This window comes from Orcinus orca, chromosome 5, assembly GCF_937001465.1.
Source record: "Orcinus orca chromosome 5, mOrcOrc1.1, whole genome shotgun sequence".
NCBI lineage: Eukaryota > Metazoa > Chordata > Mammalia > Artiodactyla > Delphinidae > Orcinus > Orcinus orca.
This window is the reverse complement of record NC_064563.1, coordinates 83,617,135-83,641,427: the sequence shown is the minus strand read 5'-3', so window position 1 is coordinate 83,641,427 and position 24,293 is coordinate 83,617,135. Positions and strand designations below refer to the sequence as shown.

The window sequence follows — 24,293 nt, the reverse complement described above, 5'->3', positions numbered from 1 at the left end:
CCGGGCGTTCGTAAAACAGCTGCCTAGGGATAGATATTTTGGGTAATAAAACTTTCAGTATCACCTAACCGAGGTTTGTTTCTGTATTTCAGAGATTTAGCTCAGGGAATCCTGAGGTGTGTCTGTGAACTGGTGCCACGTAGGAGTAACTTCTATGTGTGTATTTTCGAAGATACTAAGACCATCCCCATTTCGTCATCTAAAAACTACTAATTAGCATGAATTTTACTTCATTCTGCATTGATATGTTTAATAATACAACATCCTGCCCTTACATTCTCCTGAAGTCACCCTTAACCACTATTCTTTCAACCAGCTGTTCACTTATCTTGCTACTCAGAGTGCTTCTTGAACTGGCAACATCGATATCGCTTGGAAATGTAGTATACTATAAACACAGTTCAACAAATCAATGGGGAAAAGAAAATAAACTGGAAAAAATTAAATTCCACATCTAGATGTGAAAGGACAAACTAAGAAATTAATAGAAGATAGTAGAGGAGATTATCTTTGAACAACCGGTTAGACGACATTTCAAAAGAACAAATTGTAAGTAAAAAAACTGATGAAGTTAATTACATGAAAATAAAGGTTTGAGGATTTACAAAGGACATGCTAAATTATTTAAACTGTTACCCATACCTGCCTCTAAGAGCTAAAGGATCCTTACCTTGATTTATCTCTTTGCTTATTTCAAAGCACCTGGTATTTGTCAAAGATGTTTTACAGCTGTGCTTCCAGGAACGTGCAGTGGTCAACCAACCTGAACCGGCTCTGACTTCACCACAGAAATGTTTCTGCGCAGGTGAAACCTGGCAGTGTCCAAAAGTTACCTTTGCTTCATTACTATGCTAAAATCTCCACCCAGGGGGGAAACTTGCACTTTGCTAGGCACAATCCATGCAGTGTGCAAAGAAGTGTGGAAGACTGCACGTGCCCCAGTTGCCCCTGAAAATCTCCTCCCATTTCCTAGAGCCTTGATTATGTCCCTGCCTCCTAACCACTTAAAATTCCTTTACTCCTCTCCCCCGGGGGAGAAGGTATATTTAGAGCACAAGCTCTCCACCATTCCTTGATCAATGAATAAAGTTTCTGCTCTGCTATGCCAAACCCGGGTTCATTTGATTGGCGTTTGCAACTCCAGGCAAAGGACTGAAGGGTCACCGACCTGTTGGGGATCTGTAACAAAATAAGGAGGCCATTAGACTGATGTGGCGCTAATGCCATGGCGACCTACATAAGCAAACCAAAATTTAAGCCTATAAATGCCTCAAGGTTAAAAAATCAAAATGCTAAAGGCAACCAATCACAAGCAGCTAACTAGGCTTTAAGCTGTAGCCAGTCAACAATTTCCTTACTTTTCTTCCACCTTTTTTCTATAAAAGCCTCTCCCAGAGCTCCTGTTGGTGAAGCTTTCTTAACCACTTCTGGTTTGGTGCTTCCTGATTGGAATCAATTTTTCCTCAATTAAACTCTTAAAACTTTTAATATGCCTCAGTGTCTTTTAACAGACACTGTAGACAAAGTTAACAAATAGATGACGAACTGGTAAAAGATATTTGAAATATCTAAATCCAACATGGGATTAATGTCTAGAATACTTATGGAACTTAGTAACAATAAGAGAACAGCAACCTCAATAGAAAAATGGAGAAGAGATATGAACAGACAATATATAGAAGCAAAAATACTCAAGCAAATTTTTTTGTTTGTTTCTCTGCCTATTTAACACAGGAGAATATGTAGAAGAGAAAATCCAAGGTCAGCACTCACAAAAAGGGCTGTTCCAAGAGTACTAATCATAAAAATGGAAAATAAAACAACAATGAGGTATCACTTTACACCCATTAGACTGAAATTAGATTAGTACTTGGATAATGCCAAGTACTGATGAGTATGCAGGAATCCTTGGGAATGGAGACTGGTCCTGCCATTTTGGAAGGCAGTTAGGCAGTATCCAGTTAATTTAAGAATAGGTGCATATCCTATGACTCAGCAGTTCTATTCCTGGATCTATATTCCAAAGAACTTCCCAGCAAGTCCTTAAGGGAACATGTTATGGGGATCATTGTCACAGCATATTTATGTAGCAGGGAACTGGAGGCAATCTGGGCATTCATCACTGGGGAGGTAGATAGGGAAATGTGGAGTACAGGGTCCGAACTAGAAGAAATTGACAACATACCCACATAGTAAAATGCACACATTTTAAAAATAGCATGGGTAGTGGAAAAAAGTCAGAAAGAGAATAGATACATAGCCCAGTACTATTTGCATATATTTAAAGAAGGTGTGCAAAAACAAAAATACGTGTATGAACACATATGTGAAATGATTTGCCTATTTAAACAGAATGGTTGCCTATAAGGAGAGGCAAGTGGGGGCAGAGAATAAAGATAAATGCAACTAAAGTACCCTTGCAGGGACCAATGATGATCATGTGTCATGCACAGAGGACAATTAAGTCCTGCACCTGAAGACCAAGGACAACTATGCTGGTTGCATCCTGCTCTATGTAGTTTTGAAAACACTGCTTTATGGGGTAGAAATGGAATTTAATTATTTTAATGTCCTCTTTCACTGCACTTTTAGGTGGTGTGGAACAAAGAGACTACACGTTGAGGTGGTGTGGAAAATTTTATTCTAAGGGTTAAGCCACTTCCTTGCTTCTAAGTAAAAACAATCATTTTGTCATAAAGAGGTATTGTGACTTTCTAGAAGATGTGTGGTCATCTTGTCATACTCATTTTGGGCCCCCAACAGTAGTTAGCACATGAGACACAGCATAACTGCTTTTTACTCAAATTATTCCCCCAAAGCTTTATTTTGCCCTGTTGCTGCCAAGAATCTAGAAGCACTTTTTTCCTCAGAAAGATCTCCCTTAAATAAGCAGAGAAACAAACAAAAACAAATACAAAATTAAAATGTTTTGGACTGATTTTCCCTTTTAGTACCGTCCAGTAACTCATACTGGCACTAATAATTCTTTTTTCCATCACTTTAAAAATATTTATTTATTTATTTATTTATTTTGGCTGTGCTGGGTCTTAGCTGCAGCGTGTGGGATCTTCGTTGCGGCATGCAGGATCTTCAGTTGCGGCATGCATGCGGGATCTAGTTCCCCAACCAGGGATCGAACCCCAGGCCCCCTGTGTTGGAAGCGTGGAGTCTTACCCACTGGACCACCAGGGAAGTCCCTGGCACTGATAATTCTTCACAGAGAACCCAGATTTTTTAGAATGTGCTCACTTAGAATGAATAATCAGTTGAAATGACAACATAATCTTCAACTACAATACCTTCCATATATGTAGGACTGTTGAGTTTGTGAACCATTATTTAATCTTCACAGTAGTTGTGAAAACAAGCAGGGACCCTTTGGGGCCCGCCCAGGTACAAAAGCCTTTCTAGTTCCCTTGTTTCTTGTTTATAGGAAAAAGGCTTCAGCTTCCTAGACTTTCCCTGAGTCCCAAAGTACAGATTCAGATAGTTAGTGATTAGAACAATAGGGGCACAAGACTCCTAGTTCCTCCTAAAAGGATATACATAACAACCTGATACAGATCTGAGTCCCATTACAGGAACTAAGGCCCCCACCCAGGTGGAGGATGGTAACTTCAGCCTGAGCACAAGCACAGGGGACCCCAGACTGGTTGGAACCAGAAGGCTGATGATTAAGATTCTTGGAACACCACCCTGTTACCTCACCACCAACCAATCTGAAGAGAGTCAGTCACACACCCTGTGGCTCTCCCCGCAAATTTGCCTTTAAAAACTCTTCCCTGAAACCCATGGGGGAGTTCAGGTCTTTTGAGCATGAGCTGCTCATTCTCTTTGCTTGGCCCTTGTAATAAACATTTCTCTGCTCCAAACTCCAATGTTTCAGTTTGTTTGGCCTCACTGTGCATCTGACACGTGAACTTGGGTTCAATAACAGTTGAATGTGTTATCTACATTTATAGCTGAGAATATTGAGGTTCATAGATGGACATGATTTGTTCAAGGTCACATAACTTGTAAGTGACAGTCCTGAGTCTCCACATCGTCTCCCTCTAAGGTCTCTGGTCTATCTACTATCTCACTTAATTTGTCTAAATGAAAGGTGAGTATTGTTTTAAAATTAATCATTGTATTTAATTGGGCAACTGAACTTCTGTGTCTACGAAATGAACAAGGAAGAAATGAGAAATATCCGAGAGTTTATGGAGTTAAGAGTATTGATAAACTGTAGACACAGATTATAGACCCAAAAACTGACACAGCCTTTCTGCAACTGAGAAAAGATTTTTCTTGCCCGTTGTCCTTCCCTGCTTCAGTGAAGACAGGATACTTGCAGTGAGCACACTCTGTGACTTTCTCAGGGTAAGCTAGTATTGGCAGGCCTTGCCCCACCCACACTTCCTTTAACTTGCTGTGTTCAAGATATAAACAAGCCCTTGTTTTCCTCCCTGAGCACTGTGGGTCTTAAACTCTTTTCAACAAGCACTTCTTTGGGACGTAATATTCTCCTGCCCTTGAATAAAAGACCAAAGGATACTCCTTTCCAAAGTGAAATAGTCATTTATATCCAGCTACTTAACTCTCCTCTTGTTTCAGAATGGTACAGCTAGCCCACACACACGGGTTATTTTTTCTTCTGCCTTTTAATTTATGAATAAGTAAGTGTTCAGATCAATTATTGATCTTTACATTAACATCATGCTTTACTTTTCTTACCCAGTCTAAATGCCTTTAGACTTATGGGATGGCCTTAGTTAAAGAAAAAGGAGGAGTATAAAATATTGTAATTTAATGTTTTCCATTCTACCCCAGGAAAAAATCTCAATAACTCACTTCCCCCAAGAAAAACACAGCAGTTTGAGAGACCTGTAATTAGAGATTAAATTTAGAGTAGGTAGCATGTGGAGACTCAATAATGAAAGATTGGATTCAACCTGCTGTTTACGGAGGCAACTCGGAGGTTAGTTTGTATCAAGTTCTCACTTCCAATTCCAATTTTAACCAGCAATACTTTACTTTTAAGCCTCTGGCACTCTTTGCTGTTGCTATAATTGCTAAATTTGTAGGCAGCAAGAGTTGCAGTGGTGACTGTAATGGACTTTTTCATAGTATAGTGAATCTGTTATTGTATGGTACTATGGGGGACACATACCATAGTACCATAGCTACAGGTGGTACCAAGCAGGCATTCTGTGCATGGGATGACAGGCCTGATGATGTAACAAGAAACAACTAAGGAAATACTTTATTCTTAGCCATTTTTCATGCCTAGCTAACCCCAGGTATGGAGACTTTATCAAGTAAGGGTGGATAGTTGAAGTTGGTAGAGAAGGAGTGCCACCATATGCTGAGAGAGAAGAATTACAAGGCTTGAATTCTCACTTGTCTAGTTAGTAGGTTCAGCAGAAACTCTGTGTAGTATTTACATTTCTGCCGCTGCAAAATATATGCTTTCCAATTGCCGCAGATAAATATGTGCTGTACATAAATTCTCTATAGCTTTTCAAGAACCCTGAAGTGTCTGAGATTTACCCTGTTTGCCTGCCACAGTTCCATGAATGCTGGTAGAAGCCAGCAAACTGCTGAGTCAGAGATGAGGGATCATTTATTACTTATAGCAGAAGCAACCAAGTATCAGAAGTTTTGCACCACTTCCCTGAGCCCCAATTCCCACAGGGTGATGTGAAGAAGGCCAGGTGACATCACAGATATTTCAACACAGAAAAGGAAGCTTAGGAAACCCAAACCTTTAATAATGGGCAGTAAGAAATATTGCCCTTTGCTCAAAAGGAGACAGGATCTCCGATTTTTAAGGCTGTAAGCAAACCTGCCCCTTGCTCCAGAGATAGACATTATTTCTATTGTCCAAGGTTGTTTCCTACACAAAGGAAAGGGCAGACAGCTACCCCCTTACAAGACAAGCAGACACATGAGAGACCCATGGAGAACTGTCTCCCAAACCTGCAAAGTGTAACTTTGATTTTAACGAACCTGTATTATTGACTAGCACCCCTCTCCAACTTCATTTCATAAAGATTGCATATTAGTCATTTCTTGCTGCGCAACAGCATTTCCACAAACCTAGTGGTAATACACATTTATTTGTTATTATCGCACTTCTGTACTTAGGCATCTGGGAATGGCTTAAGTGGCTCCTCTGATTAGGGTCTCAAGACGCAATCAGGATTTTGGCTGAGACTGTGGTCTCATCTGAGATTCTACTGGGAAAAACATGCTTTCAATCTCATTTAGGTTGTTGGCAGAATTCAGTTTCTTGAAGTTGTAGGACTGAAGGATTTGGTTTTTCACTTGCTGTGGTCAGAGGCCACCCTCATCTCCGAGAGGCTACCTGTAGTTCCTTGCCGCTTGGGGTTTCCAAACATGGCCACTTGCTTCCTTAAAGCCAGCAAGGGAGAGAGTGAGCAACTCCAGCAAAATGGAGTTAACTACAGTCTATGTAAAACAATCAACGTCATATATAAACCACTACATTTGACATATTCTATTGGTTAGTGTCTTCCATTATGCTTATCAAGGGGGCTGGCTGTTGGCTACTTCAGATAATTTATCTGATAGAGTGAGGAAAAGTCTTTCTAAGGAGGCGACATTCTAGCTGAGACTTCAGACGATGAGGAGTCAGCAGGGATAAGATGCAGGTAGGGGTGAAGAGCATTCTGGGAAGAAGGAACAGAAAGTGGGAAATGTAGCTATACCCGAAGACAGAAAAATATTATCATGACATTATAACATTGTATTTTACATGTTTTTGAGTGTTTTCTCCATCATACAGTGAGCTGTACAAATTATCTTAGATCTTCAATACCTATTTCATAGTAGACAGTAAATTTATATTATAAATGGATGGATTTATTCACTTAAGAATCATTTTGTTAAGCTTTCAGATACCAGGTACTTCAGAGATACAAAATGACATGTAAAGGCCTGTGCCCTCAATGAACTCACAGGTGTGGAGAGCAAAGTTGCTAACAATTACTAATACAAGGTGGTCAATGCCATTGGTGCTCCTACAGCACTGGAAGAAAGAAAGAAGCCTTGGTCTATTTGGGTGATTTGGGAGACTACATAAAGGTGGCAAAAGTAGCACTGAGTCTTTAAGAATACCGAAATTAGTTGAGGGGCATAAACAGGAAAAAGGCATTTTAGGCAAAGGAATCAGTTTGAGTGGCAAAATATCTGGCTGGTTTGCAAAAAACCCACGAAGTTCAGGAGTAGAGAAAATAAAACCAGGAGTATGTGTGGAAAGAGGGATAGCAGGCCAGGAGGCTCATTGAAGTGTCTGTGGATTATATCAAAAAGACAAAGACGCTAACTCTAACGTGCAACACTAGCCAAATGGGATAATTTGAGCATCATAAAGTATAATGATAATGGATTAAAAGAATCTGATATGTTAAAATGCATGCATTCATAATGGTACTAATCAAAGAAAATCTTACTGGTTAACATTTGAGGTTGCTAGGGCACCAACTCATTTCTGTGAAATTTGATAACTAAAGTGAAAGAATCCAGCATTCATGCAGACTTTTCTCTACGATCCCTGTATTTCAGGATAACCAATGAGTTGGTGAGGGAAAGTTCTTTTTACAGAGGAATTCCAGGTAATAAAGAAAACTATTGAAGGTATCAGAAATCCACTGTTCTAGCATAAAAGACTTAAGAGATACCAAAAGGCAATGTGAAGACTTTTTTTTTGGATCTTTTGATCAGAAAAAAACAACTATTGAATGACATCTTGGACTCAACCAACGACATGTGAATACATACTGAATATTAGATACATAGGAATTATTAATTTTGTTAGATGTTGACAATGGCGATTAAATTAAAAATCCTTATCAGTTGGAGCTGCAGATTAATTTAAGGGTAAAAGCGAAAAGGGGAGGTAGGCGATAGATGAAACTAGATTGGCAAAATGTTGATAATTGTTGAATCTTGGTGATGGCTAGTGAGGGTTCATTACTAAAAGTGGATTCACTTTTGCCTATGTTAAAAAATTTTCCATAATAGTTTTTAAAAAGCAGAGCCAGTGCCTACTACACCACATCATCTTCAGCTGATTTAATGCGCAGGGCTCAGAAAAGGGTAGCAGAATGCGAATCAACAGTTACCCAGCCCACCCTAAACGCTGATAACCCACGGCCAGAGCTCAGTGTGCCAAAGGCTGACGTTCAGGAGCTTGGATTCCTCAGCTCGAACAAGCCCCGCGGAGAGGGGATGTCCGAAATGAAAGCCCCCAACTATTCTAGAAGGTGCTGAGATTTCCCAGGCATTTCCGAAAGAGGCTAACGTAGTGTAACTGGCCGATGGCTGCAGGATTTAAGCAGCAGCCTTTTCCCCAGCCTGCGGCCCCCTGGCCTTGACCCTGGTGGGCGGCTAAATGCTCGTGGCTTGGTCACCGGAGTGAAGTGGAAAGCGAGGCCGTCCCTCTCCCTTCCCTCCTCCCCTCCCCAGGCCTGCCCTTCTTTCCTCCTTTCTTCCCCCTTCTTCCTCCACCCCTCACGCTCCTCTCCTCTGCGCACTTTCCGGACCTTCCGCTCCTGCGCCTCGCCCCACCCCTCCCTTGTCATCACTCGGCTCCTCCTCCCCCAACCAGCCCCGCCCCTCCCTTCACGAGCCCCGCCCCGTATCTTCGCTCAGCCCCGCCTCTCCTGCTCCTCGCCCCGCCCCTTCCTTGTCGTCACTCGGCTCCTCCTCTCACACGCGAGTCCCGCCCCTCTCTTCTGGATTAGCTGTGTGTCCTCGCTGAGCCCTCGCTCCTCGCGGGGGTTACCATAGCTACCTTGCACACCGCATCTCGGTCTCCCTAGTCGGTCCTGGCTGGCCGCAGGGAAGAGCCGGCACCATGAGTCACGTAGTGACCATCGAAGAGCCCCAGGCCAAGCCGCCGGTGTCTCAAACCCGGTGCAGAGGGAGGTCGGGGCCCTGGGGCAAAGTCTCTGCCAATCGAACATATGATTTCCTATACGGTAAGGGCGGCTCCACACCTCCCTCCTGAGTTGCCGACTCCTGGGCCGGGTGGGCTTTGAGACGGTGGGACCTGGCCGGGGGCGCGGCGGACAAAAGACGAGCCTCAGGACGGATCCTTTGCCCGCGGTCCTCTTCTGTTGGGTGGGGGCAGCTCCAAGCCCCTGAGGTGGTGGCGCTTTCGCGGGGGTGGGGGAGGTGTCTCGGAGACCACAGGTGCGCTCTGCATCTCAGAGCACTGAGCGGGAACACCTGACTCTTCTCCACCCTCTTGTTCTGATAATTTGCACAGCCTTAAGCAATCGTCCTGAATCCTGTTCCTGGCGTTCTGACTTGGAGATTCACTCAACACTCCCGCATGCAAACTGCGTAAAATGCCCAAAGAGAATGACCTTCCTGCTCCCATTCCCTGGGCAACTCCAAATTTGGCATTCTAGGTAAAGAAGGGCCAGTTTATCTCATCTTTGTTTTCAGGTTTCTCTTTTGTTTTTGCGGTACGCGGGCCTCCCACTGTTGTGGCCTCTCCCGTTGAGGAGCACAGGCTCCGGACGCGCAGGCTCAGCGGCCACGGCTCACGGGCCCAGCCGCTCCGCGGCATGCGGGATACCCCCGGACCGGGGCACGAACCCGTGTCCCCTGCATCGGTAGGCGGACCCCCAACCACTGCGCCACCAGGGAAGCCCCAGGTTTCTCTTTTTATTTAAGCTTATTCTTATCCATCAAAGTGTTGCTTATAAACTAGGTCCACTAGGGCCTTTGGGCCAGTAAAAGCCCCAGTTTATTTTAATGACCTGATTGTTCATTTATGTTCTGTCTCTTCTACTGGACCATAAGTTCCCTGAGTTCTTTAAGTTCTTGTTCTATACATTTTTGTAGCCTTCTCAGCACTTATTCCAGTGCTGGTACATATGTTAGGTGCTATGTAATTTATTATGAATTATTTGAATTATTGAATTGAATTTACTACTACAATAATTATAATCAGTAAAGCATGATTTTTTCCAGTTTTGCCCTGTCACCCTACTTTTAACCACGTGGTATCTCCTCTGGGAATCCCAGGGTCTCCTTTGGATGAGAATCTTTAGGGTGGCCATTTCCTGGTGTTGGGAATGTGTAATGATTGCTTACCTTTGTATAGTACTTTACAGTTAACACCATTCTTTTATAAATCTTACCTCATTTGTATACCATTTTGCATTTAACTTGACTTTAATCCTTTGTATCTCTCAGGTGCCTCACTCGAAGTGCCCACAATACTTTGTCACTTCCCTGAATCTACATTTGTTGATGGATTAGTAGCTACACTAATGCCCTGCTAATTAAAGTCTTTTAAATATGATATATTTTTCCCAGCTTCCAAAAATATTTTATAATACTTCCTGGGTTTATCAAGAGCTCTTTCCTCCTTTCTTTCCCCCCAGAATCTGCAATTTATTATAGTTTTCCCAAAAAGTAATCATCATATTTTGGGGTTTGAAACACTTCCTCATCGTCACCATTACTTGGTTGTGACAACCTCCTGTGCTTCTTAGAATTATTTTTACAATATGGGTAAATTGGCTGAGGGGCTCTTTCATGATTTCCATGGAAAAATTTCCCCCATTAAATTCATGGGCTTTTGATAACATTAGGCCTGGGAGCTGAAAGGATTGGTGTTCGAATCAACTGCCAATCAATAAGTTGCCAACTTCTTTATTTTTTAATAAATTTTTTTGAAGTATGGTTGATTTACAATACTGTGTTAGTTTCAGGTATACAGCAAAGTAATTCAGTTATTTATATATATAGTTCAGATTATTTTCCATTGTGGGTTATTATATTTAATTTACAGTAAATCCTTGTTGCTTTTCTATTTTATGTGTAGTAGTTTGTATCTGTTAATCCCATACTCCTAATTTATCCCTCCCACCTCCCTTTCGCCTTTGGTAACCATAAGTTTATTCTCTATGTCTGTGAGTCTGTTTTGTATGTAGATTCATTTGTATTATTTTTCAGATTCCCCATATAAGTGATATTGTGTAATATTTGTCTTTGTCTGACTTACTTTGCCAAGTATAATATTCTCTAGGTTCATACATGTTGCTGCAAATGGCAATATTTCATTCTTTTTCTATGGATGAGTAATAGTCCATTGTGTGTGTGTGTGTGTGTGTGTGTATATATATATATATGTATGTATGTGTGTGTGTGTGTATATATATATATATATATATATATATATATATACCACATCTTCTTAAGCCAATCATCTGCTAATGGGCACTGGGTTGCTTCCATATTTTGGCTATTGTAAATACTGCTGCTATGAACATTGGGGTACAGGTATCTTTTCAAATTAGAGTTTTCATTTTTTTACAGATATATACCCAGGAGTGGGATTAGTGGATCATATGTTAGCTCTAGTTTTTTTTAAGGAACCTCCATACTGTTTTCCATAGTGGCTGCACCAATTTATACATTCCCACCAACAGTGTAGGAGGGTTCCCTCTTTTCCACACCCTCTTAGGAATTTATTATTTATAGACTTTTTCATGATAGCCATTTTGACCACTGTGTGGTGATACCTCATGGTGGTTTTGATTTGCATTTCTTTAATAATTAGTCATGTTGAGCAATTTCTCATATGCTTCTTGGCCATCTGTATGTCTTCTTTGGAAAATGTCTATTTAGGTCTTCTGCCCATTTTTTGATTGGGTATTTATTTATCTATCTATTTATTTATTTATTGCCACGTTGGGTCTTTGTTGCTGCGTGCGGGCTTTCTCTCTTTGCAGCGAGCAGGGGCTACTCTTTGTTGCGGTGCACAGGCTTCTCGTTGTGTTGGCTTCTCTTGTTGCGGAACATGGGCTCTTTGCATGCGGGCTTCAGTAGTTGCAGAATGTGGGCTCAGAGGTTTTGGCACATGGGCCCTAGAGTGTGCGGACTTCAGTAGTTGCAGCACGTGGGTTCAGTAGTTGTGGCACGCAGGCTTTAGGGCATGTGGGCTTCAGTGGCTGTGGCACATGGGCTTTGTAGTTGTGGCTCGTGGGCTCTAGAGTGCAGGCTCAGTAGTTGTGGCACACGGGCTTAGTTGCTCCGCGGCATGTGGGATCTTCCCTGGACCAGGGATCAAACCCGTGTCCCCTGCATTGGCAGGTGGATTCTTAACCACTGCACCACCAGGGAAGTCCCTGTGTGTTTTTGATATTGAGTTGTGTGAGCTGTTTGTATATTTTGGTTATTAACCCTTTGTTGGTCACATTGTTTGCAAATATTTTCTCCCATTCCGTAGGTTTTTTCAGTTTGTTGATGGTTTGCTTTACTGTGCAAAATCTTTTAAGTTGGATTAGTGCCATTTGTTTATTTTTGCTTTTATTTCTTTTGCCTTGGGAGACTGATCTAAGAAAATATTGCTACAATTTATGTCAGAGGATGTTTTTCCTATGTTCTCTTCTAGGAATTTTATGGTTTCATGTCCTATATTTAGGTCTTTAAATCATTTTGAGTTTATTTTTGTAAATGGTTTGAGGGAGTGTTCTAATTGCATTAATTTACATGTAGCTAGCTGTCCAGCTTTCCCAGTACCACTTGTTGAAGAGACTGTCTTTCCTCCATTGTATATTCTTGCCTCCTTTGTTATAGATTAATTGACCATAGGTACATGGGTTTATTGCTGGGCTCTCTGTTCTGTTGATCTATATGTCTGTTTTTGTGCCAATACCATGCTGTTTTGATTACTATAGCTTTGTAGAATAGTTTGAGATCTGGAAGGGTTATGTCTCCAGTTTTGTTCTTTTTCCTCAGGATTGCTTTGACAATTCTGGGTCTTTTGTGCTTCCATATAAATTTTAGGATTATTTGTTCTAGTTGTGTGGAAAATGTTATGGGTATTTTGATAGGGATTGTATTAAATCTGTAGATTGCTTTGGGTAGTATGGCCATTTTAACAATACTGATTGTTCGACTCCAAGAGCATGGGATATCTTTCCATTTCTTTGAATCATCTTCAGTTTCCTTTATCAATGTTTTATAGTTTCCAGCATACAGGTCTTTTACTTCTTGGTTAGGTTTATTCCTAGATATTTTTTTATTGATGCAATTTTAAATGGGATTTTTTTTAAACTTTCTGATATTTAATTGTTAGTATAAAAAATGCAACAAATTTCTGTATATTAATCTTGTATCCTGCTACCTTGCTGAATTCATTTATTAGTTCTAATAGTTTTTGTATGGATACTTTAGTGTCTTCTATATAGAGTCGCATGCCATCTGCAAATAGTGACAGTTTTACTTCTTCCCTTCCAATTTGGATACTTTTTTATTTCTTTTCCTTGTCTCATTGCTATGGCTAGGGCTTCCAATACTATGTTGAATAGAGGTGGTGAGAGTGGACATCCTTTTCTTGTTCCTGAATTTAGCTAGAAGGCTTTCAGCTTTACACCATTGACTTTTATGTTGGCTGTGGGTTTGTGGTTTATTATGTTCAGTTATGTTCCCTCTATACCCACTTTGGTGAGAGTTTTTATCATGAATGGATGTTGAATTTGGTCAAATGCTTTTTCTGTGTGTATTGAGATGGTCATTTGGTTTTTGTCTTTCCTTCTGTTAATGTGGTGTATCACATTGGTTGATTTGTGTATGTTGAACCATCCTTGCTACCCTGGAATGAATCCAACTTGATCGTGGTGTACGATCCTTTTTATGTATTGTTGGATTTGGTTTGCTAATATTTTGTTGAGGATTTTTGTATCTATATTCATCAAAGATATTGGCCTGTAATTTTCTTTTTTGGTAGTGGCTTTGTCTGGTTTTGCTATCAGGGTGATGGTAGCTTCACAGAATGACTTTGGGAGTGTTCCCTCCTCTTAATTTTTTGGAATAGTTTGAGCAGGATAGGTATAAATTCTTCTTTGTAAGTTTGGTAAATTCCCGAGTGAAGTCAGGCTGACCTGGACTTTTCTTTGGAGGGAGTTTTGTTTCGTTTTGTTTTTTAAGTAGAGTTAATTTACAATGTGGAGGGAGTTTTTTTTTTTTCTAATTACAGATTCTATTTCACCTCAATGATTGGTCTGTTCGAATTATCTGTTTCTTCTTGGCTCAGTTTTGGCAGGCTGTATGTTGCTAGAAACTTGTTCATTTCTTCTAGGTTGTCCAATTTGTTGGCATATAACTGTTCACAGTATTGTCTTATGAGTTTTTGTATTTATGTGGTGTCAGTTGTTATTTCGCCTCTTTCATTTCTTATTTTATTTATTTGGGTCCTCTCTCTTTTCTTCTTGGTGAGCCTGGCTAGAGGTTTGTCAACTTTGTTCCTCTTTAAAAAACAAAACCAAAAAAACAGCACTTGGTTTTATTGATCTTTTCTATGATTATTTTATCTCTATCTTATTTCCTCGCTGATCTTTATTATTTCCTTCCTTCTTCTGACTTTGGGTTTTGTTTGTTCTTCTTTTTCTATTTTTTTTTTCCCCGATGTCAGCTGTTTTCCTGTGGGCTTTTCCAAAAGCAGACCTTGAGGTAAACGTTCGTAGGATACTGCTTTATTAAGAAGTACAATCCAAAAGAAACCAGAGATAGGGAAATGTGACTGAGAAGGGAATGTCAGAGAAAATAAAACCATGTGTTACCAAGGTGATTACCACAAAGTTTGTATCAAGTAAAAGTAAAACCATTTTTCTGAGAAGCAGTATGTGTTACTTTGCCTATCGATAATCCAGCCCTGGAGTGGAAGGAGAATTTACCTGCTGGCTTCTGTTTCTCTTTGGTTAAAACTTTGCTTTATGTATCCTCAGTAAGAGACATGTGAAGGTGATATGAATTTCCCATGGATTTTCACGTCTCCAGGTCACAGAGAAAAACTAAGGGGAAGGTGAGGGACACTTGGTGCAGACGTGAGGTAAAGAGACACTGGGCTGTGCCTGCTGCTTGGACTGCAACTTGGTTGAGCCAAAACAGAAATTGTTGCTCTGGTTAGTTGGTAGGAAACAAGTTGGCAAGAGCTCCAGACATCTGCAAATTATAAGTTTATGAAATCATGTAAATGAAGTGGCTGATCCAAACATACCAAAACCAGAACCAAACAAAACAGCACTTATCTTCCCCACACTCTCCTGCCCTTTTGATTATTACCTCCCAGAGGGAAAACTTTCAATTCTTTTTAGCTCTTTCTTCTCGTATTTAGTAAAATATTCTTTTCATCTTTTCTTAAAAAAATTTTTTTAATTAAAATTTTTAACCATTTAAAAAATTTAATTAGAATTAATTTACAATGTTGTGTTTCAGATGTACAACAAAGTGATTCAGATACATACATACATATATATATATATACACACACGTATATACTTTTTCAGATTCTTTTCTTTTATAGGTTATTATTGGATATAGTTTCCTGTGCAATACAGTAGGTCTTTTTTGTTTATCTGTTTTACATATAGTAGTGCGTATATGTTAATCCCAAACTCCTAATTTATCTCTCCCCCCTCATTACCCCCTAACCAATAAGTAACCAATAAGTTTGTTTTCTATGTCTGTGAGTCTGTTTCTGTTTTGTAAATAAGTTCATTTGTATCTTTTTTTTTTTTTTTTTTTGCAGTACACGGGCCTCTCACTGTTGTGGCCTCTCCCGTTGCGGAGCACAGGCTCCGGACGCGCAGGCTCAGCGGCCATGGCTTACGGGCCCAGCCGCTCCGCAGCATGTGGGATCTTCCCAGACCAGGGCACAAACCCATGTCCCTTGCATTGGCAGGAGGACTCTCAACCACTGCGCCACCAGGGAAACCCTGTCCATGTTGCTGCAAATGTCATTATTTCATTCTTTTTTATGGCTGAGTAATAGTCCATTGTATATACATATATATATGTGGGGTATATATATATATATATACACATACATACATACACACACAACATCTTCTTTATCCGTTCATCTGTTGATGTTCATTTAGGTTGCTTCCAAGTCTTGGCTATTGTAAATAGTGCTGCTATGAACTTTGGGGTGCATGTATCTTCAAATTAGAGTTTTCTCCAGATAAATGCCCAGGAGTGGGATTTAAGGATCATACGGTAACTCTATTTTTAGGTTTTTAAAGAACCTCCATGCTGTTCTCCATAGTGGCTGCACCAATTTACATTCCCACCAACAGTGTAGGAGGGTTCCTTTTTCTCCACACTCTCTCCAGTATTTATTATTTGTAGACTTGTTAATGATGGCCATTCTGATGTGAGGTGATACCTCATTGTAGTTTTGATTTGCATTTCTCTAATAATTAGCGATATTGAACATCTTTTCATGTGCCTGTTAGGCATCTATATGCCTTCTTGGAGAAATATCTATTTAGGTATTCTGGTCACTTTTTATTGGGCTGTTTGTTTTTTTGGTATTAAAGTGTATGAGCTGTTGGTGTATTTTGGAAATTAATCCCTTGTTGGTAGCATCATTTGCAAATATTTTTTCCCACTTTGTAGGTTGTCTTTTTGTTTTGTTTATGGTTTCCTTTGCTATGCAAAAGCTTTTAAGTTTAATTAGGTCCCATTTGTTTATTTTTGGTTTTGTTTCCATTACTCTAGGAGATGGATCCAAAAAAATTATTGCTATGATTTATGTCAGAGTCTTCTGCCTATGTTTTCCTCTAGGAGTTTTATAGTATCTGGTCTTACACTTAGGTCTTTAATCCATCTTGAGTTTATTTTTGTATATGGTGTTAGAGAATGTTCTAATTTCATTCTTTTACATGTAGCTGTCCAGTTTTCCCAGCACTACTTATTGAAGAGATTGTCTCTTCTCCATTGTATATTCTTGCCTCCTTTGTCATAGATTAATTGCCTGTAGGTGTATGGGTTTATTTCTGGGCTCTCTATTCTGTTCCATTGATCTGTATGTCTGTTTTTGTGCCAGTACCATACTGTTTTGATTATTGTAGCTTTGTAGTATAGTGTGAAGTCAGAGAATGTGATTCCTCCAGCTCTGTTCTTCTTTCTCAAGATTGTTTTGGCTATTCGGGGTCTTTTGTGTTTCCATCCAAATTTAAAAAAATTTTTTTCTAGTTCTGTGAAAATGCCATTGGTAATTTGATAGGGATTGCATTGAATCTGTAGATTGCCTTGGGTAGTATGGTCATTTTAACAATATGGATTCTTCCAATTCAAGAACATGGTTTTTCCATCTGTTTCCATCTGTTTCATTCTTTCCATCTGTTTGTGTTATCTTCAGTTTCTTTCATCAGTGTCTTATAGTTTTCAGAGTAGAGGTCTTTTGCCTCCTTAGGTAGGTTTATTTCTAGGTGTTTTATTCTTTTTGATATAATGTAAACAGGATTGTTTCCTTAATTTCTCTTTCTGATATTGCTTTGTTAGTGTATAGAAATGCAACAGTTTTCTGTACATTAATTTTGTATCTAGCAACTTTACCAAATTCACTGATGAGCTCTAGTAGTTTTCTGATAGCGTCTTTAGGATTTTCTATGTATAGCATCATGTCATGTGCAAACAATGACAGTTTTACTTATTCTTTTTTAAGTTGGATTCCTTTTATTTATTTTTCTTCTCTGATTACTGTGTCTAGGACTTCCAAAACTCTGTTCAATAAAAGTGGTGACAGTGGGCATCCTTGTCTTCTTCCTGATCTTAGAGGAAATACTTTCTGCTTTTCATCACTGAGTATGATATTAGCTGTGGGTTTGTCATATATGGCCTTTATTATGTTGAGGTTGGTTCCCTCTGTGTCCACTTCCTGAAGAGTTTTTATCATAAATGGATGTTGAATTTTATCAAAAGCTTTTTCTGTACCTATTGAGATGTTCATATGGTTTTTATTCTTCAGTTTGTTAAAGGTGTATCACGCTGATTGATTTGCGGATATTGAAAAATCCTGGCATCTCTGGGATAAATCCTACTTGATCATGGTGTATGATCCTTTTAATGTATTGTTGGAATCAGTTTGCTAGTTATCTTTTGTTTTTTAATTTATTTTATTCTTTTTATTTATTTATTTTTATTTTCATTGCTGCGTGCAGGCTTTCTCTAGTTGAGGCGAGTGGGGGCTACTCTTCATTGCAGTGCTTGGGTTTCTCACTGTGGTGACTTCTCTTGTTGTGGAGCACGGGCTCTAGGCTCACGGGCTTCAGTAGTTGTGGCACGTGGGCTCGGTAGTTGTGGCTTGCGGGCTGTAGAGCGCAGGCTCAGTAGTTGTGGTGTATGGGCTTAGTTGCCCCATGGCATGTGGGGTCTTCCTGGACCAGGGCTCAAACCCGTGTCCCCTGCATTGGCACGTGGACTCTCAACCACTGTGCCACCAGGGAAGCCCCTGAGATATTTTTAAACCTCTCCTTCTATTCTAAATGATAATCTTGCTGGGTAGAGTATCCTGGGTTGCAGTTTTTTCCCTTTCAGGACTTTGAATATACCATGGCCCTCCCTTCTGGCCTGCAAAGTTTCTGTAGAGAAATCAGCTGATAGCCTTATGAGGTTTTCCTTGTAACTAACTCTTTGTTTTTTTGCTGCCTTTAGAATTCCCTGTTTATCTTTAACTTTTGCTGTTTTAATTATGATATGTCTTGGTGTGGGTCTGTTTGTGTTCATCTTGTTTGGGACCCTCTTTGCTTCCTGTACCTGGATATCTATTTCCTTATTTATGTTTGGGAACTTTTCAGCCATAATTTCTTCAAATACATTCTTGATTCCCTTCTCTCTCTCTCTCTTCTCCTTCTAGAACCCCTATTATGTGTAGGTTGGCATACTTCATATTATCCCATAGATCTCGTATGTTGCCTTTATTTTTTTCATTTGTCTTTCTGTCTGCTATTCTGATTGAATAATTTCCATTATTCTATCTTCCAGATCACTTACTCATTCTTCTGTGTCATTTAGTCTGCTATTCATTGCTTCTAGATTGGTTTTTATCTCAGGAATTGAATTGTCTAATTTTGATTGGTTCATCTTTATAGTTTCTAGTTCCTTGTTACAGCAATCTGCATTTCTATTGATAATCTTTCTTAATTCCTTTAGCATTTTTATTACCTTCTTTTTGAACTCAAGGTCTAGTAGACTGGTGAGGTCTGTTTCATTATTTGTTCTTTCAGGGGATTTCTCTTGTTCTGTTGATTGGAAATAGTTCCTATGCTTTTTAATTTTACTTAACTTTCTCTGTCTATGAATTTAGGAGAAACAGCTATCTACTGTGGTCTTGAAGGGGTGTTTTTATGTGGGATTGACCCTGCAAAGACGGTATGTCTCCAGTATTTTTGGTGCAAGGGCTGGTTTTGGTATGGATGCCAGCCACATTTTTCCTCAGGGTATGCTGGTCGTTACCCCCTTGATAGGGGGTGTGCTTGGTGTTGTCATATCTAGAGCCTGTGCTGGATGTGAGGCAGGGCTTCCTCTCTGCTCCGTGGCTGTCACCGTACTTTTGGGGGTGGGGCCTGCTCCCCAGTTGTTGGAATAGATGGCCTGAGGATTGGGTTCGATCAAGCTCCGTAGCCCTTGAGTGTGCACCCTACGCCAAGGGAGGTAAATCCTGAAGCAAATGAGGCCCGTGTGGTCACAGAAGATCTGTACACCACCTGTGTGGGCATCCGTGGTGCCACTCAGAAGCAGTCTAAGTTCACGTCCCTTTCTCTGTGGTGTTCATCCCAGATCTAGTGCAGGGCTGTGGTGTGGAGTGGGTGGGGCTGGGGCATTTGCTAGGCTGGGGCTGGCGGTCAGGTTGTGGTTGCAGGAGTTGAGCTGGCTGCTTTGCCGCCTGAGATCTGGGCTGCCTCTGTGGCAGTCTTTTCCCAGGACCGTTATTCCCCAGACGTAGTGCTAAGCTGTGGTGTGGAGTGGGCAGAGCCTGGGCTCTCTTGCTGGGAAATGAACTGCTGCATACCCCTGCCCGGGGCCTGTCTGCCCGAGATTCAGTACTTAGCCCCTTCACACTCTTGTGGTGCCACCAGGTACACAGGCTGACAATTTCTGCCCAGCTAGACCCACTGCCCCTGTGCGTGCACTTATAATGGGCTCTGCAGGACCCCCCAACCCCGATAACCTCCCAGGCCCTCTGGTCTGTCTCTGCATAGCTAGGCCAGGTCTCTGCCCAGATCTCATGCCAAGCTGTGATGTGGACTGAGTGGGGCTAGGGCATCCGCCCATTTGGATTGGGAAGTGCAGTGAGGTTGCAGCCACCAGTGCAAGGCTGTCTCATCCCTGATTGTTAGCAAGCCAGCACACGTGCAGTCCTATCGAGTAGAGTCTAGACTTCTTCAGTCTTTCTGTCTGTCTCAGTGAATTTCCCAGCAGGCAAGGGGGCTTTACTCCTCTGTGCAGGAATCCCAGGAATTGGATGCCCAAACTGTGGCTTGATCTGCTCACTCCCCAGAGTGAAGGTCCACCCATGTGGACCTTTTCTTCCTTTCAGATCCCTCCCAGGGATGCAGGTCCTGATCTGGTACCTTTTTTTCCCATCACACCCCGTTACATGGAGATCTTTATTGCAGCTTTGATTGTATAGCAGTTCTTCTGCTAGTTTCCAGTTAGTTTTCATTGAGAACTGTCCCACATGTAGATATATTATTGATGTGTTTATGGGGGGAGATGAGCTCCATGTCCTCTTACTCCACCATTTTGATCCCCTCAGTTGCTGACTTCTTGAAGCCTTGGTTTCCTTTTCTATAAAATGGAGGCCTAGTGCCGACCTCATTGGGTTTTTTGAGGATTAAACGGAATATTGCACATAAAGCACTTAATAACTGTCTAGGAGTAAGCAAGTAATGACCTGGTGACTGCTGTTACTTGGGCATCTCAGAGGCCTCTCCACTGCCATTTGAGCACCGTTTTAGGCTATGTTGTAGAATGTGTAGTCACAAATCATAGAGTACTGTGTCATTATCTTTTATAGATGTAAAAATGTTCCTGTAGATATCATGTCTTCACACTCCTTATGGAAATAAGAGGAGAATGGTTTATTATTTATTATTCAGACTTAGGGGAAATGTGGGTTAAATTAATTTCAGTTGACCAGCACAATTGCAACCACTGACCCAGTGATATCGAGTTGAGAAGTGATGGAAACTGGGCTGATTAGGAATGAAGAGACCACATTTTATGGCCTCAAATTATAGGCTACTGAATTTGAAGACAGAATGAATGCACCTGTTTAAACAGAAGAATGACTATAGCTTCAACATCTCTGATACACTGGAAATAGTATAGGACAAAGTGAAATTTCTACATACTCTTATTTTAAATGATTTAAAAGAAATCACTGGGTCAGTGGTTGCAGTTGTGCTGTTCGTCTGCAACTGGGTAACTGAGGAGTCATTAGGTTCTGGAAATTGACTTACATCATCTAAATTCAAAAGAGATTTATTTCTAAATCACAATACCAATTTAATAATTTCTGTGGAGAAATATATGTTACCAAGATGTCTAGACTAGTTGGTCAGGGTATTTGTTTCTCAAGAGATGTCTACTTGATAAATCAAGTCTGTATCTGAAGATTGCTTGTGAACTTAATGTCAAATTGTTTGATTTTAAGGGGTAGTATAATCAGTCATGAATATTCTTTGTCACTTTAGAGATATATCTAACAAACCCATACTTATAGCAGCAGGGCAATCTTTTTTGAACTGGGAGAAATAACTTAGTCCCATCTTAAGAGGTGAATTCTAAAAATAGCTGATCTTCTTTATCTCTGATTAGAGAATGACATTTTCTTAGCCTGTCTACCAGTTATGGGTGATACACTGTTAAGAGTTTGTATCTCTCCTGTGAACTGAATATAGGAGATAGTGCCCAAAGTTATTGTTTCTTTCCCTCGGAAATGGGTGTTGTGTGTATATACATGGTCTTTCTTCTTGCAGTATTTCCAGGACTATCCAGACCCAGAAGGTGGTTTGTTCATAGGAGAGAAGAGAGCCTATTTAGGCTATGGTGCTTGAAAACATGTTCAGCCTTCTTTTTGCATTCTGATTCTATTAACTGACTTTGGAATACACAGAAAATAAATGCATCTCATAGACCCTCACTGGTGGTAGAGTAATAAGGCTATGAGCTGCTGCAGAGCTAGGCAATATCTAAGTTTTCTAATTTGTTTTCCAATTAAGAAATTATATTTCTTTACTATTATTCTCTGCCTAGGAGTAGATATGTTCTATTCCTTACACTACCTTATTGTTTATTTCACAGATCCATTGTTTATCGTGTCAAGTGAGAAAGAACACAACCAGGCAAATATTCAGGCCACCCTGATTCGAAGCAGACTGGTAGGTCTTACTCATCCACTAAGGTAGCCTAATGGACCTGAACCATCTAGTTTGGCTAACTGCGCTGATCAGATTGACTAATCACCAAATCTCCACTGGATTTTGTATTCTGCAGAAATTACTTTGCCACGATTACCAGGGGACAAAGTATCTTAATACTTGTGGCCCAGTGTGAGGATTAACTAACTAATAGTGAATAAAGGACCCATTATAACCTAAGTTATTTCAATGAGAAAAGTAATATATGCCTGTGTTGAAAGAGTTCAAATAGTACAAAAGCTTATATGGTATAAAATAAATGCTACCCTTAGCCCTCTTCACATAATCATCCATTAGCATCAGTTTCTTGAGTACCCTTCTAGAGATAGTCTATGCATATACCAATAGCAAATGTCATATACACTGTTTTGTGCCTTTAAAAAGTTTGCAGTAGTAAAATACTTCAGAAAATCTGATGATATAATTTTGTCCTTTTTCCCCCTGCCTTCCTGTCCTAACATTAGAGAAGGGTTCCCAGGTATAGAACCATGTTCAGTAGCCTGTTTCATTATCCAAGATATTCTGTATATTGGAGCAAGGCAGATCCTGTTCCATCATTCATCAGTCGGGACTGGAAGGGACATGAGGAGAGACACAAAGAAGCCCTCCGGAAACTTGCTGTGTAAGTGTCAGGTAGCTTCAGCTGCTACTCATGTTTTTAATGAATGCATTTTTCTTCTTAAAAATTTTATTTATTCATTCTGTATTATTTTAAAATATACAGGGACTTCCCTGGTGGTCCAGTGGTTAAGACTTCGCCTTCCAATGCAGGGGGTGCAGGTTCAATCCCTGGTCAGGGAACTAAGATCCCACATGCTTCGTGGCTAAAAAACCAAAACATAAAACAGAAGCAATATTGTAACAAATTCAATAAAGACTTTAAAAATGGTCCACATCAAAAAAAAAAAATCTTAAAAAAAAATGTACAGTTGTGATGTTATACCTAGACCAGTTGAGCTCAAATTCACATTCTTAAGCCCTTTGACCAAAACAAGCCTGATTCAGGAGCAATGGTTATAGGTTTATTGGTTAGTAGATGTTCTCCAAAGGTTGGAGTGCATATGTATATTAAGTGATAACTTACCACCAAAAATAAAAGTGAACGCGTTTGTTGTTTCTTTGATTCATCTTAGAAATTGCAAGTGTACTTTTCTGCTAGTATCCAAATACGCTTTTTGGACACTTGCAGCCAAGGCACCTTCAGAGACAGATCTCTTGAATTGCTTATTCTTTTAAGGAATATTTACAAATTCATACCTAGTAAATTTCTTTTAAAATGCTCCCTTACAGCCTAGACATAAAACTTCATTTTTTAAAATTTTGTAATGCTCATGTGCTATTAACTAAAAGTGAGTAGTTTCGTATGTGAGATTTCATAAGTCTACTCATTTATTAGCTTTCAGTTCCACTTGTTGGCTCCTGGTTTCCTGGCTCAGGGAAAGTAACTATTCTAGTCTGAGATGTAGAACAGTAAGATGCATGTTATAGAAGACTTTGCTCTCAGTCTGAGCTACCCTGTGTATCCTCTACTTTATAGACATATAAATATGAATTGGAAGTTATATGTTAGACTTGAATAATGTTTTCCTGCTTCGTTTTAGAACTGACACTTCTTTTCCGATGCCTAAAGAAGTTTATGAAGATCCTGATGTTACTGGAAAGAATCGCTATAAATATTTTGAAAGGTAGAAAATAGTTACTGTGAATATGAGCCCTAGTATTGTTAGAGACCACTTTGTAATAATGATAGCAGCTCTTATTTTTAAGTGCATGCAGTGTGCCAGGCATCACTTTATAAGTGCTTTACATATAATATCAATTTTCAGAACAGAAATATAGGATAAGATATATTATCCCCATTTTACCAGTAAGGAAGCTGAGACCAAGAGAGGAGAAGTAAATTGCTCAAGGTCACATAAATTAGCAAGTGGTAGAGTTGGGGTTCCAACTAAGTCTGCCTGGCATTAGAGGTCCTAATTGCAAATGAGAATGTATATTTGAGAACAAAATGAAGTTATCAAATGAAGTGAGATAGAGCAAAGACACCATGAC

At 40.1% G+C, this 24,293-nt stretch overlaps 1 protein-coding gene across 7 annotated transcripts in view; it reads left to right on the top strand.

The window, feature by feature from the left end:
* Positions 1 to 8,746: 8,746 nt before the first annotated feature.
* CFAP91 (cilia and flagella associated protein 91) overlaps positions 8,747 to 24,293 on the top strand; it is a 154,653-nt gene continuing 139,106 nt past the window's right edge. For 5 of the 7 annotated variants that reach the window (XM_033403302.2, XM_004278531.4, XM_033403300.2 and 2 more), the window contains exons 1-4: positions 8,747 to 8,987; positions 22,126 to 22,202; positions 22,706 to 22,863; positions 23,843 to 23,926. In XM_033403302.2, coding sequence (XP_033259193.1) covers positions 8,864 to 8,987; positions 22,126 to 22,202; positions 22,706 to 22,863; positions 23,843 to 23,926 — 443 coding nt within the window. In that variant the 5' untranslated portion in view covers positions 8,747 to 8,863. Of the gene's footprint in view, positions 8,988 to 9,277; positions 9,423 to 22,125; positions 22,203 to 22,705; positions 22,864 to 23,842; positions 23,927 to 24,293 lie in introns of all 7 variants that reach the window. The other 2 variants (XM_033403303.2, XM_033403299.2) reach the window with 2 other exon arrangements.